We start from the raw sequence: 19,783 nt of genomic DNA, 5'->3' as shown, positions 1-19,783 counted from the left end.
TAAGTCCTAGAGTATAATTTCTTTCCTGGGGTGGAAAAGAAGAAAAAAAAATCCCAGGCCCTACCTGCAATCAGCTATGAATTAAGCTATGATCCAGCAACACAAAGAATCAAAGCAGAAAGTCTGTCCAGACTGCAAATACTTCTACTATTTAGAAAAATCAAATTTCAGCATGACATGATTATTCAGAACAACTTAAGTCTTTTAACAGTCATGGTTATAGCCAGGTATGCACCATCCCTGTCACATCACTGAATCTCAGTTCAACAGCAGTATTTCAGGAGTTTTCAATTATGCCCTTCTTTAGGAGAAATCTAATTTAAAAAATCCAATCTACAGAACAGACTATACTTAGAAATAATCAGTTTGTACAATTTCACATAGAAATAAACCACTTAATTTTCACCTACACAGTTTGAAAACCTAGCCCAAAGCAACCAACTTATTTGCTCCAGAAATGAAACAGCAATAAGAGGTAACTGATAATGCAGAACTGCTTCTGGAATTATGTTTTTAAAACAAGACACAGAAATTTGAACTTCATTGTTTTGTCTAGGTACTTGTTTATTACAGGAAAAAAGTCTTTTACAACAGTAATTATGTTGACTTTCCTGCCTCATTTGTATTGTTATGGCATTTGCAACTATGATGATTTGAAAAATCATATGAAGCAGTTGTGCATTTGCCAAATGCAAATGTTATAGTCAATCATTGTTTACAAAATTTCTGCAGCTTGATTTCTACAGCTCCTGTGGTAATCCTCTCCAATGAGCATACAATGTCCACAGTTTTCTAATGTGCTTTTAACTTAAAATTTAGATCTGTCCTTGCCATTGTCACTGCAAGAGTATCAGGCAACTACCATAACTATTGTCCTCGCAGTACACAGGTCAACATTTAACCTGAATTTCTTCCTTGTTCTGCAGAGATGTGGGAGGATATTACATACATATGAGTCTGTCTGTCTACCTATCTAGCATGCTGAAATCTATGCCTCCTCTTTGCTATTTGTATTGCCGCAGTTATAAAACTGAATATTGTTTCAAATTTGCTGTGCTCTGGAAACCAAAAAGCCCAAGACTCCTATTAGGCATTCATATTCAAACATGTAGGTGTTAATTCACAATGCACTAAAATTAATGCAAGATAGAGTGATTACAATGTTATCCATAGATAGTAACAGGATATGCTCTGAGATTACTAGAGTAATAAATTATAGCTTTGTTACTGCAGCAAATGAGATGACATGAGAATTTACACGTCCTAGCTCAAAACTTTTTGCATTTATCTCTAGCAGAACTCTCTGACTTTCCTCTCACTCTTTCCCCCTTTCTGCCTCTTTCAAGGAGAGTAACCGGGAAGCCACTGCTCAATCTTTTCTATGTGGGGAACTATGCTTTGCAGCTTATTTCCCAAATCTGCATGCTATCTCCCAGTAGAGCTGGGCGGGCTGATCTCTTGGGTCATTAGGACACCCATATGGTATTTTATAGATGTTCTTAACTTTGAATAGAAATGGCAATGTTATCACTCTTGCCGCAGGGGTATTAGAAAAAAATTATGCCAGGCTGCTTACAAGCAAGTAAAAAGCGACACTTAGAAAGTTTTCTACTACATCCAAAAAAGAGATCTTTTTTCCTTTCATACTTCAAGACATCTTATAACATAAAATAAATTTCTTTTCTGGATGAAAATGTTTTCCCTTTTATGTAATAAAAGTTTGACTTCTTCAGTTTCTGGTTAGTAGTCCCTCCCTGTAGCTTAGTGTTGATCTTATAAAGTCTTCACTGGCAATATACTAATATAATTGCCTCACAGGAGGCTTTATTTTCAGCTCCCCAGTGTGCCTTTCATGCTTTAGCAAGCCTTTTATTCCGTGATAGCTGCCAGGATGGTATGTACTTGGTATTTTCTTGTTTGCACACAGTACAGCCAACACTAATAAAACAAAACATGGAACGACTTCTTAATTTCATTACTTCTATTTTTTTTCTGTGATGAAATCTCCTAGATGCCACTGTGCTTTCATTGCAATGTTGCTGTTACCTGTGTTTACTCCTCCAGTGAATATCCATGCTCCAGTTGTCATAGCAGCCTTAATGAGGCCTTTTCCAAAGACTTGCTTGAGTTTTGGCTGAAGTTCAAAATTCTGAAGGCCCCCATGCACAGAGATGAGAAGTTTAGGGAGCTCAAGCTGCCACTCTTTGGTCATCAGATGCAGAAGAAGGTCAGGCTTTGTGTCAAAAGACACACGTACATACTGCAGAAATAAGGGCGGTAGTAGAGAAAAAACCATTGGTTATACTCAGTTGTCCCTAATACATATGATCTATGCCCAACAGATCACTGAAAAAGGCAAACCATTGTGACAAAAGCACGAATTGCTAACTTGATGCTTTTTCAGAAGTTAGGAAACTAGAAATAACAGAACACTTTCAATTCACAGGCTGGACAGTTTTCCTTTACTTAGGAAATTAAGACATTAATTGTTTCAATATGCTTAACAATGCTTAAAAGATAAATGTCTTTAATTTATGGCTGCAAAAACTGAGGTGAAAATTTAAGTGGTCTGCCAAAGGTGACCTAGGTAGTCACGGACACAACTGTGTCTCGAAAGGTAGGAAATAACAGAAACAAGCTCAGTTGTTCACGCACAGACAAGTTTAAACTAAGGAAGACTACTAAACAGGTACTTCTCAGATGAATGAATGCTAACTTAGGACTTACAGACTGATTTGTATAGATTCAAGAATTTGCCAAACAAGGCCCAGGAACCAAAAAGTGCTTTGAAATACTTTTACACATTTCCAGTTCTTGGCTCTTCTGTGCTACATCTGCCGCATTTTGCCCCAAGGGAGACCATGCCTGCTTGTGTGTGCTCAAAAATAACAACTGGGTTTAACATTTCTACAGCACCACCATGCTCCTTCTGTTGCTGATGTATGAAGGGTTTCATAAAGCCCATGACAAGGCAGATGATCATTTTTTTAATCCTAGTTGCATTGCAGAAACAGGCTGTTTCTGTAGCTGGTAAGATTTGGAAGGACTCTATTATTTGAATAAAAGAGGTTATAAAAAGCCCCTCATCTATGCAACTTCTGACTGAACCAATCCATATAGACTTGCTTCAGTAGTCTTTCCCTTGACAGGTTGTCAGCACAATCATCAGGTTTATATCACAGGCATGTTTTCTTCCAGGCAGAGGAATGCCTAGTTCTAACTTTTCATTGTAACGTACCAGGTAGTATAATATTCACATATACTATGTAATAATTTTGTCCTTTTTGAACATGTCTAATCAGTCCTTCTTGCCAAAATACTGTTCTTTTTTTTTTAGAGAATTGCATGACAGTAAAGTGGACTCCTTTCTAGAGAAGAAATAAGGACTTGACTTTTTCCAAAAGAAATTGCTAATAGACAGGTTTCTTTGCAAGTATGAGTTCCTGCATAGTGAACATACCACCTGGAAGCAGAAACCCACTTAGGCAAATAGTCACAGGGGAAACAAGGGGACTATAGCCAAACCTAAAGCTGAGCAAAAACTTGGGAACGCACATTCATCTTAGTGCATCAGTGATGTTCTCTGCAGTAGCCAGCCAAATTCATGACAGCTGATGGACAAATAATATACAATATTCATATCTCACAAGAGCATTACCTACCCTTGAGCTTATATATACATGATCTGCATCCTCAGTAAGCTACCTATTCACTTTTCTGTGTGGGAGCTGAGAAAATCTTTCCTGATACATGACCCCGCTGACCAGATGGCGAAACTATAATTTTGATTAAGATTCAAGGGTTGTCAAAGTTTTAGCACACCAGAGGGGTTGTAAGGAGATTGATCCTTATTTCCTTTGTTTTACCCTTGGGGAGACCTGAGGTTGCAAAGGGCAATGCGTTGTTACCACTGCAGGCATTGATAGACAGATCACAGCCTTCAGGGAAGCTACATGAAATCACTGCTGGTCCAAGTATGGAGATTATGTTTCAAGATCACTGGTACTTTACTCTCTTCTTTTTGGTGAAGACAGAATGGGAACTTTAAGAAAATAATTAAAGTTAAATCATAGTAGTAATGGCCATAAAAATTAACTAAAAACAGAGGCCACTGCATCATCTGGAATGACATTAAGATGAAGGCACAAGTGGCATCAGATGTGTATTATCTAATCCAGCCACTGACTGTTTTTTCAATTCTCTAGCACTGTTTTAGACCCCAGAATGTGTGACTTTATTGTCCTTACCGTCTTAAGATTATGCATTAATTAGCAAAAATCTGTTCCACTTTCTTATCCAGTATGACCTCTGAATTTCAATAAATATAAATCTATACAGTGAATCACAAAGTTGGAAGAAATACATTCTTACATTTATCTGAAATGTAGACATCTTTTATTACAAACAACGGATTTCTCTTTATATGGCGGACTAAACCCCTCTATACTTAGGATAATAATTCATTTTACTTTATAAAGAGGAAATTTAAGCAAAAAAAAATTGGAAGTTTTTTCAAGTAAATTGAAATATAAATCATCATGGATAACCTTTACTCTTTTAGAAGTAACTTGGGAAGGGCAAAGCTGCCAAATATTGTGATTTTTCTTCTGTGCTTAGACCTCAATTTTTATGATTGTCCATTTCATTTTTCCTCTTACAGAGACCATTTTTCAGTTTGGTATGCTTGGGATTAGTATTATGCCATTACTTAATATGTTAACTACCAAGTACAAGAGAATTCTTTTGTCATCATATTCACAGTGTGCATTAAGTTACGAATAAACACTTCAAAGGCAACTTTGATCTGTATTAAAAATTTATTTCTTTCAATCTTGTAGCAGAATACTTGGCCTTTTCAGTTTTTGTTTACAATCTTAATGAGTATTTCTGCCATTCCTGGATTATTTTGCCAGAGCCTCCAGAGGCAGATTTAAAATTTAAATGTAAATGTAAGCTAAACCACTGCTCTGTTACCCTGAAATTCCATGTATGATGTATCTGTCACCTGTAGAAATGATCAGTTCTAATGACAGATGATTTAATCCCTTTTTTATGGGAGTGGTGTATGGATACGACGCAAGAATACAGTTGTGTGTCAGAAAAGCAGGGCAAGATAGGAAGCGAAAGTACAGTTTTGAACCACAAAACATATGGACTGACCTGACTGACATCAGCATAATACTGTGAAATGATAAATCACCGATTTCAAGCCATCATGGCCATTTGATCCCTGAACTAGCACAGAAGTAGTCAACAAGGGTGCCATTTGATTCCAATAGTCATTTTACTTTTTTATCAAGTGATTTCCTAAAAAATAACTGCCCATCATCAGTCAAACAGACAGAGAGTTGCAAGTTGAGTGGTAATATTACTGCTCTGATACTGAAGCACAGTTGTTTCATTAAAGTATATGGTGAATGATTGCAGATGAGAGTCTCAGTGAATAAAACAGAAAGATTTAGAATTTTATTGTATTTTTTCAAAGAAAATATTTTCAGAGAACATTTTTTGATCTGTAGTCTAATGTTGCTCCTTTGTTTCTCTTTGATGCATACAGGTACTGGGTGGCTATTTCATGTACCTTAAATAGGATTCCATCACTGCAGACACTTCTTCAAACTAAAGACTGATTCCATTAAAGTATGATCTTGACTTAAAAATTATGCCTGATGTAGTTGTCTCTGAATTCAACAGAAAAACTGTCACTTAGGCTGAAACCAGAATAGTTCTATTTTGAAATTGGTCAGAATATTGCTCATAATTGGAATGGAATCACCCACATTAGTTTGATAATTCCTCTAAGAGGGTGATAAATTTCCAGTATACAGCTAGATGAGCTCATGCATGCTGTTTCTTAAACTGCTAAGAGCCAACTGACATAAGCAGATCACATTTCATTAATTTTCCTTTTTTTAATGCACCGATTTATTGCAAGAAGTGTTAATAAAATTTACATATATCCACATTCGTCTGAGATTTTTTACAGTTGTCAAAACAGAAAATCTGCCATAAAAAAAAAAAAAATGTGAACAGCAAAACTATTAAATGTGTTTCTTAAACATTAATGGGATGAGCCACTGTAGAGAAAATACGAGATTGGTAGACATCTAAACCCCACAATGCTGCTGCAGGATCATCTGTGGTTCCACAGAGACTGAAAGAAAGGCCTCTTTAGTAACCGATCTCATTAACAAATGTTATCTAATCTCGGCTATATGTTTCCATATAATCTGCTGCGTCCTCAGTCCTCAGCTATTCACATTATTGATTTAAGTACCTTAGTGCAGCCCCACTTAAGAGACTCTCACAACTCAATGGTATTAGCAAAATTTGTGGTGTTTGAGAATTTTTTTCTATGTGGTTGTGGAAGCGGAAATAATGGGACAGCCAGTACAACTGGCAATATGTAAACCTACACTGTCTTTTCTGTTTTGTTCTGAATCCATGTGTTCTATTAAAATTTCAGCGTAATTTTCATTTTCACAGCTAAAGGTGCCACGGTTAATTGTCTGGTGGCAGCTGATATAAAGTTATATCACTGCATTTTTAGCTTGCAAATATACATGCAAAGTATATATAAATTTACTATCAAATTTGTCTGTATATTATTGAAATCTAATGCTGTTACTTTCAATGGAGGAAATAATTATTTGTCAGTCTTATACACACTAATCTGTTTCACTAATTAACTAGCCATTTCCCAATTATAAATCTGAGGTTATGGTTTCTATTAATAAATTCCATCTCATTCCTCGTAGCCCGATTCAGAAATATTTACCAGTTTTACTGTTAGCATAGACCAAGATAATGCTCAGTTTTATGTTTCCCTTGCTTAATAACTTAAGCACCCATTTCAGCAAATAAACTAAGGAACATGTGGTGAATTCTGTGCCAAATTCTTCCCCTGAGGCTTTTCTTGATGTTGGTTACCTGGCTAAATCTTGCTGCTCTAAAGGGTTATTCTATTAGCCAGTAGGCACAATATTGACTTATCATGACTGTCAGCAAAAATCAGCTTGTATATTATAGTGTTATTCGACATCCAGTACCTAGACACGAACATATTTTTATAAAAGAACAAATGTCCATTTGTCATGTTTTCTCCCTTTTCTCTCTCTCCCCCTGCCCCTGTTGATGTTGCAGTTTCCCTGCTTTTGGGTTTGAAAATATACTGTCTGAACAATAATGTTTCTAAGGATTATTATGTACTTGTTCCTCTATCCAAGCCTTATTTTTCAAGATAATCTAAATTCTCTTTTTCTCCCCTTCCCTGCTGGCAAAGTAGATTGGCTGCTTTGACTGAGCAAACTCTTAGTTTTCACAGAAGGCTTTTGATTTCATAAGTTTTATTTATTATGGGAAATATCTTGTACCTGGTAAATTCAGAGATAGTAGTTTCATTCTTTCTATTAGTAAAACTGAAACAACTACTTAGGCAGCTCATTGGCTATAGTCTACCCTGAAATAATGTTTGGGAATGGAAATATTACCGTAAGGACACCTGCATTATGCTTTCAGTGGAAACACCATAGTATAATAAAGGTCTTTATTTCATCTCCATTAAAAAAAAATGCACTATTACTGGTTATTCAAACCTTATTTTTGTTTTGGTCATAGGAAAGATGTTTTTCTCATTGGTGGTTAACCAAGCAGGATACCCATTAAAGAGATGTTTAGTGAATTCTTTAATTTGAAGCACTTTTCCAACTAGTGGGATAACTGAATTTCTGGAACTTTTGTAGACTTATTTAATTCATGAAGAATTTGTTTGTCCCCATGTTTCAAGCAGAGTTTAACAACTATTAATAGATGGGATATGAAACTATCTTCCCGATTCCAGTACTATGAAAACAAATCCAGAGCTTTTCCAGCAAAAAAATGTTTTGTCTGTATTAATCTCTAAGTTTCAATTTGTTATTTAGATCTCTCAGACTTTTAACCTCTTCTTGTCTTCTTTTTTCCTAAATTCTTCATGGTTTCAATCCTCACTGTACTCTGTGACAAGACCTTTCTTTCCTTCATCTTGACTTCCAGTTTTATCTCCACAGTTTCACTTCAAGTATATTCCTCTGAGCACACAGATGCCTTGAGGCATCTCCTATTCTCTTACAGCACTATGCTGTGACACCAGAATCCCAACAAAGACCGGAAGCTCTCTAGAGACATTGGAATCAACAGCTTCCTTAAACCTTTCATCATTTCTTGGCTGACTCAGACTACTTTTGTCTGAGCAGGGCTGTTTATTGCTTTATAGTGATCTTCAAGGACACCACTTAAAAAGCTCTAGTGATTACCCTGTCATAGAGGCAGACTTAATGCAGTGTATCCATATGAGGTAAAGAGCATGGTGGTTACTATGTCTCTGAATCTTCCTCAGCTTTGGTCAAAAGCATTCTGTTTTGTTCCCACTCCCAGCATGGTTTGGTTTAATTTCAGTGCTGAGGGAGGTGTCAATTTATTCACACTAAACAAATGCTATTTATCAAATCAGAGTCTCTAGAAGTGGCCTTACAGATTTTGAGGTGATTGGTTACCAACTGAACATAAGGTATCTGTGGTACTTCCAGAGAAATGACCCAATTTTCTATCTATTTTTGGTGCAACAGTGTTTCCTGGTTTCTATCAAAGAAAGCCACCTATCCGGGTGAACAGAACCATGCAGTAATCATTCCACTTCACCACCTGTGTATCTGTCTGAGGAAAATATCTGGCTCTTGCTAGCATAGTACTTGAGCTCTTAATTGTCTCTAATTCATATAGTACCACAACAGATCTGAGAGACCTGTTGGGAAGAATTCAGGCAAAGGAAATGGTACTGAGTTGCTGGGCAGGTGATTCTGCAGAGTGCCCAGGGGTTCTGCTTCTGCCCTCATTGCTGCCCAAAGCAGTGTTGTGGCCATTATGTGCTAGATACACTCTCCTCTTTCATTCTCCAGTTCCCAGGTTATGCAGTTTAGACAGCCAGAGAGAGTCTTCCTTCCATGTAATGCCACATAGAAGATATACATGCATGGGTTACTGTGCGTACTGGAAACATCTCTCCAACTTAGTGGAGCAATGCCTTTGCATTAACATACTTTGGTATTGCTCCATATAATGGTATTACCTTTATGTGACTTGCTCAAAGAAACTGTGACAAAATATGGATTTCCCAGTTCCTAGCTTTAGACACTTACTGGGCCTCTTATTTCATTGTAAGATGAACGAATAAGTTTAACTGGTATATCCTCTGATATATGTCTGGAGAAATATGAAAAGAAATATGGTACATTTCAAATTTGTCTACCTGGTAGACATGTCCAGCAATAGTAAACCATAGTTGAATTGCAAATTTATGCAGAAAAAGAGGGATGGCAAGCCAGTGGAAGAAAATAGAGACAGCAACACATCAACATGTCTTCAGTCTTCATAAAGGTAGCCCTTCTAATGCTGTACTCCAGCTTTTACTGTTAATTCTCTTCACCAATTCTTTGGTACATGATATATAAAAACATATGGTACTGTCTTACACTAAACAATACTTTAAAACTAAGTTAAGAAACAATGCTGTTGATTCTTTGTGAATGCCTTTTTTAAGCTAGTAGCATTATTTATCTAAGAAAAAAACATGGTTACCATGGCTTTATTGGAGTGACCTCCTCCTTGGAACTCAATGGTTCCAAAAGCGTCCGTCGGGCTGAGCTGCGTGTGCTTGCTGATGGACCACTTCTCTGACTGGATGTCATTGCGAGTAAGCCTGCTTTCATTTTTCTCATTCTGGATAATGGAGATGCTTGGAGTCAGTCCAATATGTTGACCTATTAGACGCCCACAGCAACACCTATGGCATTAAACAAGCAGAAAACCTGAGTCACGTGTCTGTATAAATGGAACAGGGAAACAAACCATCTTAAATGAACTATAAATCCTCAAAAAACAAAACAAAACAAAAAAAACCCCTTTTCAATTCTGCTGACCATTTTCCTGCTATCTGAAGCCTCTACTTGTGGAAGCAACATAGTACAGATATTACTATTTTTTCTATGATCTTGTTTACTTTGGACTCTCCTATATTTCAATAAAATCATGCTTTGTTCTAAATATGTACAAAATGAAGTTAAAGAACATTTTCTACTGTCTTCAGATGACAGCAGGCCAAATAATCAGCTTTTGCATGGACTACCACATATTTAAAATTGCTGGTTCACTGCAATTATTTTCTTTTGACAGTATTGTGTGCCATGTGTTCAATTTAGGTAAATATTTAAGGCACTGAATATACAACAAAGAAGGAAAATATAGATGCTGATCCACATTTTTTTTTTTTTTTTAAATGAAATAAATTTTGAAATGTAAACAAATAGTGTCCATAGGAATCCATCACTCTGGATGTAATTCAATCACCTTCTGGCCAAATAAGTCTTTACAAACTAGGTATATCCATATACATACATACACACACATACAATTTGACATTTTCTTGCAAATGACTTCCATTTTTCAAACAAGTAGCATGCAATTACCTATGGGGGTCTTTGGTGCTGGGTATGATATGAACACATTCTCTCTTGTAAAATGCTCTTTCTATCCATGACTTCTGTGCCTAAAAACCAGAAAGGAAATGATGTGATTTGTATTTGCTTATTAAACACAACTTATAGTATAACTGATGAGAAACTTCAAGCATAAAAGAAATTTCACTGACTTTGTAGATATGCGGTGCACATTTTGCAGAGTATTTCCTGTTAGAACTATGGTTCCCTTCCAGAGCTAAGCACACAACACAAACTCTTAAGATTGTTTTCATATTCACTAGCCAGATGACTTTGATATGTCAACTCTATTCTCATAGCAGGAATCACTGGAGAATAATTAATTCAAACTGTAAATCCTTCTGCATTGTAGGGTAAAAACACGCTTATTCATTAAAAAGACTTTAAAAAATCTTTTTCTATTTTAGTGATAAAACTAATTTCGTTCTAATGAAAAAAAAAATCTCAAAACCTAGAAAATATCTCACCATAAAACTTACAACAACATGATTCAACTGCAATTTCTCATACAAGTACTGAGAGTGCTGTTTAACACGGAGCCAGAAAATACAGATTAATATGTGGACATCTTAACGAAATTTAAAAAAAAAAAAAAAAAGAAAAAAAAAAAGAAAAGAAGGAAGATCTGTTTCTGAAATGAGACACAAAAAACTTTGATATATTAAGAGTATTAAGAGTCAGATGACGAGATGATGTAACCTCTAAAACTGACTTGAGCTATGCCCTACATATTCGCAGGAAAAGAAGTAATTTTTCAGAGTAGTCTTTAATTTTCAAATACACAAGACAGCTTTGTAAAAAGAAAGATAAATTAGTAGGAAAGAAAACAAACAAATCCAAAACAACAACAACAACAACAACAAAACAAAAACAAGAGACTTTCAAAGTTCTGAAATCTTTTTCATTATCTAGACAGTCCTCACTCCATATCACAGGCATTCTGGCAAGCTCTCTACAAGACTCCCCCAAATACAATTCCATTATTTCATTTAATAAGGAGATGAGCTGAAACTTTCTTTTAAAAAGTAACTTCAAACAGATAAATTTTATAAAATGTATTTAAACAACATTACCTATTTAATAGCACAGCATAAACAGAACTATAAACTATGAACTATGACAAAGTTACCTGTGATTTAAGTAATGTGAAATGGGCTTTAAATCACTTAAAGGAAATCTAAGCATCTTGCCTCTATAAAAAGAGAAAATATAAAACTGCCTTTCTAACGTTACCTAACTAACTAATGGTACCTTTTACTAAGGTTAGATAGTAACCTAAGTATTACCTTTACTAACTGATGTAACCTTACTAACAATCTAACATTACTATTTCGTCAACTCAGCCTGCAATCTGTTTTTCATGTTTAAACATGCATTTCTGGGACTTTTGTAAATCATTGTGAACTGGAGATTTCTGGGAGTCAATGAATGTAAGCAGTATAAACTATAAAGCACTATAATAAGAATTTCTAGCTATGTTCATTACTTATCAGTTTCAGTACACAAAAAGTCAGGATTTTTTCGTTTTTCAGAGAAGCTAATCATTTATTTGATCTAGTAGTCACTCATGTTATGTCATGATATTTTATCTTTGCTCTACTTGCATTTTTATTTGAAAAGCCTGCTGGACTTCATGTTTTGTAGGAACGGCAGACACCCTAACATGAATTTTACTGTCAGGACAGAGAAAAGTCTATTAAAAACAACAAACAGAACTCTATTTGATTTTTGTCCTTACTGTAGAAAACAGAAAGTTAATATATTATAGAATGTGGGGCAAGATTTATTTCATGTTTAAGCAAAGCACAGTTAAACAGAAAAATCTAAAAAAGTTTTACTTTACATAGGAGATATTACCTTGAAGTTCTAATTTATTCTAACTTCCAATTGCCTACAAGCCTATGATAACAGGCAATGATAATAATCATTAACATGACATTGGATATAATACAGTCAAATCACCTTAGAAGACTAGTATATTGACTGATTTCTCAATTTAGTTGTCTTTTCAGGCAAAGAAAGGATTTTTACAAACTAAGTTTTTAGAACTGTCAAGGCAACCAGAGTGAACTTAATTTGACCCTCTTACAGCAGAACTTTCTGAGCTAAAATGTGTGGGAAAATTAGGGTTTTTCTTTTTGTTGAATGTTGTAGAGAAAGAAAGGAATTCACAATTATTATTCAGATATTGCAATGCTAACATTTGAAATTACATACTTTACTGTATGGACCACACATTCTTGAAATTTCTCTTCTTTGAGTTCCAGGAGTACACAAGCTTTCTATACTGCCTTAAGAAGACACACACTGATAAGTAGCTGCAGACTTATGAATCACATTTGTTGTGTATATATACATACATATACATATATATATATCTCTCTATACTGTAACATTTTGACATGAAAGGAACATTTACAGAATAATGCCAATCTTGTCTCCATGCTTGTTTGTTTCAACAATAAATACAATACATGCCTACAATATCCTTTATCTTCTCCCTGAAGCATGAAAAGCTTTTATAAGCCAGCTTTTCTTCTTGGCATAAAAAATCAGCTCCTACTGCAGAACTTACCTAATATATGATTATCACTTATGTTGCTAAGACTCCCTAAAAATATTCTTTATTAAATTTCATAAATTTTGCATACTTTCCTGCAAACAATTTACTTAATGTATTTACTTACTACATAGAGCTAATGTATCATCTCTAAAGATGGCCACTAATCCAATTTCTCTAAGCCTCAAGATCTAATAAAAAAGGTGCTGTAACAGGTACTTCACTGAAAACGCTTTATTTAGGTGTAGAAGTTGGCCTTCAAAAACCAAGAAACTGTCATTTAAAAGTTGTTTTCCTACTCTTTTTCATAGTGTAGTTGCAAGTAGAAAAGAAACCTAGCTATGTGGAATCATTTGCATTTGAATTTTCATCATACTTCTTCAAATGTAACATTGCAAAAATGACAGGCTGATTTTAAAAGTGCTTTATTCACATCAGAAAGAAAGACTTTCCAACTTATAGATCTGAAACAATATACTTTCCTACCCGACAGAGTCATGATGCTAAAATACGTGATTTACTCATTTCATAATTCCTTGTCCAAACTAAAAAGAAAGCATGTGGTTTCACTGCCTCATGACATTGCCTTTCTGTGACAGAGATAATTTACGAGGAAATATAAAGTTCAGAGGTATAAGAAATTACAGTACTTGCCATTGAGCCTTCACAAAAAAGTTAGAATAACTTGAGAAAATCAATACATTTGTAACAAAACAGTCTGCATTAAGCTCTTGTTTCTAATGTGAACTAATAAAGTAGCAGAAAGTCTAGAAAAAACATTGCAAAGAGTTTTCAAGAACAGTAGACCAAGAAGCTTATCTCTCTCTCTCTTATTTCATAAACACTCCTTCAGTATTGATTCACGAAACAGTGAATTCCTAAAGTACGTGCCATACTTATGTTTGGGTTTAGTTTACTCAGAGCTTACATCTCCAGGTTACATCTCTCTCTTTATTAACCTAGTTGTGAAATCCCACTAACAGCATTTTTTCTCCCTCTTCATTACCTGAGCATCAAACTTGGCGTTTAGGTCTGTTCGGAGTAAACTCTGATGTCCGCATTTCCCTGGTGCCGGTCATCGCTAATAACACATTTGCAGCCGCCCCCCGAGCCGGGGGCTTGGTCCATCCGCGGCGCAGAGATGTGAGGGTGAGCGGAGCCCTGGCACCCATCAGCTGCTCGGAATGTGCTGCTGTGGGATTAGCCTCGTTAAAGGTTTGGTGGACACTCACCCGCGGCCCCACAATACTGCTTGGTTTGAACATCTGATCTGACGCCAAAAAGAAAAACAAATCCCCTGAGAGCTTGGATTTAAGTGGCACAAGCCTTGACGGGCTTTCACCCCCCTCTCCCTCAGAAAGCAAGCCTGTGAAAGTGTGATAAGGTGCTCTGAATTCTTAAATTCAACCCAGGAAAACAAATCCTTCAAAAGAAACAGTGTACTAAGCTGGAAAGAACCTGAGCACACAAGAGAGATTGTTAATCTGTGAAGAATGAAACCAGTGTGTTTATTGGGTAACTGCGAGAAATCTATGCACAGTTGAAATATATTTCAATTAATCAACAATGGCATTTTTCCAAAGAAGCTGGGGTTTGTCTCTGTTTCTTATCATAGTTGCTGTATTGTAGTGAATGCAACTTTCCATAAAGTCATAAACATAAACCTTTGTCTTTCAGAGACAAGCAACTGCATTGTTTTCATCTTAATTAAAAGTTAATAACTTAAACCACAAACTGAATGTTTACAAATTTGGGGACTACTTCTTTACTGTAGCTTCTTGGTATCAACACTGAAGAACAACTTTTCCATAGGAACAACATTTCAGATTTTTTTAGTACTCAACCATTGTATGTATTCAATTACTTACTTCAAAAGTTTTCCAAATATAGAACAGTTTTACTCTCCCCTCCCCATCACCAGCCCACTTTGGGTGAATTCCTCTCTACTCCTACATAGGCATACATAGCCTCCTTTCCTTTTCAATAACGCTCCATCTAATGCATGGAAAACATTCTGTCTACCCTTGATACTGATGAATACACAAGCACTAAACTGTTCTGCATGTATATTAGATCTGGTGGGCCCAGGATGGGCAAAGCTGAGCATATGCATCAATTTCTAAACTTCTTTTACCATCACACATGTTGAGAAGCTTCTGCTATGCTGGCTAATCCATTAGATGTATTTTCTCTCTCAGTTCACTGAGGTTTTTGTGTCAAATACATACATGTGTTTTGTATGTTATATATATATGAAGTATGTGCATGTACACATGGTATGCATATATTAATATATACACGCTCTGTTCCAGCAGCATTACGACCTCTCAGATTTCTCTGCCACAGAGTTCAGAGCAACAGAGACCACGTGCACATCTTGTGAGATCTCTTTAGCACACGATCAGACCAAAGATGGTCTGCGGAGAACAGCAAAGTTAGAGAAAGTTGCAGTGCCAGACAGCAAACAGCTCAGTGAGGTACAGAATATGACTGGGGAGTCAGCAGAGAAAAGAGTGCTTGCATTTTAACACAAGGAATTTGGTTTGGTTGAGAAGGTTGAGAAAGAGGGGAGGAAAGGAAGGACTTCACATGAATGAGGTAACTGCACAGAAATCCAAATCTGACTTCGAAATGAAACAACAGAAGCAACAGAACAATGGCTGTAGCCATTCATGTATGTCACCTGGTGGCACTGTGAAGGTTGTTCTACAGGTAGGGAACAGAAATATTTTAAAAGGAGCCCCAAGTGTGACAGTTTTAGGAACCTGCATTTTCAGTGGGAAACCAGAACTGGAGGCAGTTCTCACCCCCTGATTCCCAACTTTGTTTATCTCCAACAAGTATCGAGGTTACGAGACAGGTCTCATCAGGGCAAGGTTTTAAAAGCCTTTCTCTGCCTTGCAGTGGGGCAGAGCAGCTGGACAGGCAACGGAGTATTACTGAAGCAAATTACAGACAGGATTTGCCGGAGCATCTGGTAGCTGAACCACATCAGTGCTATTGCAACTGATACGATTAGTGTTCCTTAATCAAACAGTCACTTTCGCAAATCCCACTGTCTCTGAGTAAAGACCCTGTATCTGTAAACATATATAGCCAGATTAGTACAAAGGATAGCAATGCTTCAATTATAACCTTATTACTAGACGTGCTGAAGCCAAATTTCTATTCCTTCTTTCAGTGTTGCCCAATTATAAGCATTATAAGAACTTCTATGTCTTCCTTGAAGCACTAGGAATTGACCTCTCTGCATATTAAAATATGGATCATTAGACTATCCCAAAATGTTTCAATTTCTAACAGGTGTTTATTACTAGTAGCATCTTACAGATTGGCCATCAGGCCTGTATCAACTAGAGCTGTACTTCTGTACATTTTGTTCTTCTGCTAGCTGATTTCCCAAACACCTTATCATCAGATTTGTTCCAAGGACAATATTGAATGTACTTGAAAATCAAGCTGTATTCAGTACAGAGTAGGAGGGCACAGAATGCAGTCGTTTATTACTACCGCATGTAACAGAATTTATCTGTTAGCATTGTTTACCACATGTAATTATTATAGTGTACTTAGCAGAAATAGAGTAATTTAAAAATAACTGGAAACTTTTCATTCAACAGTTTATGATTTTAAGCCTTATATCTGACATTTTTCTTACTGCAAGGTAACAGAAGTGAAAATCGTATGTCTCTGCTAACGCTACTACACAAAATTGTATTTGTACTTTATATAATTTTCAAAACATTATATAGACCAATCATATATGACCAGTTGTTATTATCCATGCTATTGATAAATTAACTGGAAAGAATAACAGACATTTCAAAAAGCACCAGAGTGATTAGATCCAAGAACTGGTGTACACATCCAGGCTCCTACAGACCTCCTTAAGATCAGCAGAAGTGCCAGGTGACAATTTTTAAAGGAAAGCTTATTAAAACGAAGGATAGAGTGTAAAGAACACTCACAAAAAGTTCCACTATTTCCTTCTTACGGGTACTGGCACATGGGTGGAAGAATTAAGCCTATCGACTTCATTCATTATGTTTCTTCAGAGAAATATTTATGATTTCTCAAAATCTGCTGTGAGGTTAAAGTTGTTTAAATAAGTAAATAAACCTTTTCTAGCAAGAAAGCCCTGTGTGATCAGATGATGGGTTAATCTAGACTACTATCCTGTCTCCACAAGTGTCATAAATAAGTGCTGGAGAAAATGATAAATATGTCAAATGCATATAATTGTTTTTCCTAATAGTCTATCAGCTAGCAACTATTTTGTGCTCATGGATTTCCTGCGTTGTTGTGATTTCTACATGTTCTGTAATCGTCCAGGTGTCTGGCTGCTGATTTTCTGCAAACTTTCAACATCTTTAACATTCTTCTCCCTGGTGCAGGGGGAATCAGCTCCTTCTGTTTGTTTTGAGTGTGACTCCTCACCCTTTCCCATGATGTTTATTACTGAGGAAGGCAGTGAGAGTCAGTTCCCACCCATCTTTTTTTTACCAGTCATGGTTTGCAAGATACTTTCTTAATTTCTTTTTTTCTTCTCAGATTAACCATTTCCAAGTGTTTACTCACATAGAAGCCTTTTGTTTGTTTGCTACTTTTTATCACCCTTGCTGCCCTCCTCCAAACCTTTTCCAGTTAATTTTCTTCTTTCTTCTCAGAGGAACCAAACTGCACCAAAGGCGAACTACAGATTGGTATTGTAGCAAGTGGACATTAATTGTTTTGGTATCTATTCCTTTCCTAATAATTCATATTAAAAATCGATTTGCTTTTCTCCACCACCACTGCTGAGCACTGTGGTAATGCTTTCACAGAAGTATCTAGCATAACCCAAGTATTTCACTCCAGTGAGTAAAGAATTTACAATACTAATCATAAAGAATGCTTACAAAAATCAAACTGTTTTAATCAAAATCTGAGAGAACAGAAATAAAAGATAAAGCTCTAATTTATGTCAAATGTAGCTTAACATATCATAATGAAATACGATATCATAGAAGTCTACAGATGCAGATAAATAACCGAAAAGTAGAATATAAAGGAAGTATTTTTCTGGTATACAGTGTTGGCAGCCTACCTATCTTTTAAACCAGCAAACTTGTTTTTGGCTTCTAAAAAATGGTAACATTATTCCTAACTCCCCAAATTCAGGCAAGAAAATAACCTTCATATTGAGACAGATCTCGCTGCTCTCTAATATAAAAATTGTGAGGTTAAAATGCACATGTAGGAATTTTGCACTGAATCTAATTTTGGTCTGAACTACTTGATATACACATTGCTCATTCTATGACAGCTATAACATTGCCTGCTCTTTCATTAGAGTGAGGTGGTTTTGCTAGCCACTGTGTGGGTGCTGAGTTGATGAAGCAATTAAAATTAAATTTTACATAACTGTATGAAAGGGCCTCAAGGAACAGGGATTCCAGTCATTCCCCAAGTCTAAACATATCATCTCATCTTCCTGCCCTGTAGTTATTTACAAATCCCTCCTGAGCCCATAATGCAGCCCCCACAGGCACCCTTTGCTAGAATGTCTTGGTTGAGGTCCTCATTTAACCACCTTCCAGCCTTCCTACAGACACTGTTCCAGAGAAATGGAACAAGAAAAGAGCCAGCTGAGGTGAAATAGCACTGCTGATCAGCTCTTCTGTCTCCCTTCTTTTCTGCTGAGCCAAACTCATGTTTTTCTCAGATGCAAGAGAAGGGAAGTTTCCCTTAGCTGAAGAAGGGAAAAATTCAGTCTGCCAACCGAAACACTGAAAAGGCAAAACACCAGAAGATGTTTCTTTGGGGCAGGGCAACACCCTTTTTCCCCCCTACACCTCTTGGTGCTTCTTCACCATTCACCCTTCTCTTCTCCCAGAGTCTCCTTGCATCTAGAAGCTCCTCTGGGTCATACTGTTTGAAAACACTTTCATTCACCAAACCAAGGGCAAGTGTGATGCTGTCTCCTCTGCAGTGTCCTGTTGACAGCTACCCCCTTCTGTTTTGCATGGCACAGCACAAGGGAATAACATTCAGGCTCCTGGTACTATGAACAGCCACCCTGTCTCCCTGCACAAACACTGTCAATAAATAGACACAGGACAAAAAAGTCTGAGGAGAAGTATCTCTCACCCTGGCAGCACGGTAGCATGGTGTAGTTGTGATGCTTCTAAGGTATTCCCTGTCATAAAGGGAAATCCTTAATTATGTGTTTGTTTGTTTTGTTTTTGTTTTTTAATTGGCATTTTGGAACTATATGATTTTGAATTATACGAGGCCCTCTTATTGAGACCTGATAGTTATCTAATATGGAATAAACTAACAGCACTACCCTTTTTTCTGCTGATAACCATACTGCTGAAGTCACATTTATAAGAAATAAACATGTTAAGATTTCTGATTATGTTAACATCATTAGGCAGATAGAGTCAAGTGGAATTTCCATTATTAACTTAGACAAAATTGAACCAGTTGCAAATAATACAGGAAGATCTAGCAATGCAGGCTAACTCCTAGTATCTCTTTGGACAGTAATTTTAAGTGGACTTTGGAAACAGGTATTCCTTCTGTCCAGTCTTCATAGCTGTAGCTTCTCACAGGCAGAGAGAAAACTGTAAACATACCCACTTTTTGTTCATAGCTCAACTTGATGTAATAACATCTTCTATGAAGAAGGGGTAAAATATGATGGAAA

At 36.3% G+C, this 19,783-nt stretch overlaps 1 protein-coding gene across 2 annotated transcripts in view; it reads right to left on the bottom strand.

Moving 5' to 3' along the window:
• The window catches only part of TRPM3 (transient receptor potential cation channel subfamily M member 3), a gene marked incomplete at both ends in the record, with an annotated part of 397,932 nt that overhangs the window by 121,357 nt on the left and 256,792 nt on the right, over positions 1–19,783 (bottom strand). For both annotated transcript variants that reach the window (XM_080362471.1, XM_080362472.1), the window contains 3 exons: positions 2,047–2,260; positions 9,616–9,820; positions 10,503–10,582. In XM_080362471.1, coding sequence (XP_080218597.1) covers positions 2,047–2,260; positions 9,616–9,820; positions 10,503–10,582 — 499 coding nt within the window. The remainder of the gene's footprint in view (positions 1–2,046; positions 2,261–9,615; positions 9,821–10,502; positions 10,583–19,783) is intronic.

Source organism: Nesoenas mayeri (genome assembly GCF_963082525.1).
Source record: "Nesoenas mayeri genome assembly, chromosome: Z".
Taxonomy (NCBI): Eukaryota; Metazoa; Chordata; class Aves; order Columbiformes; family Columbidae; genus Nesoenas; species Nesoenas mayeri.
The sequence above is the reverse complement of the archived record's forward strand: the minus strand, read 5'-3'. Positions and strand labels throughout refer to the sequence as shown.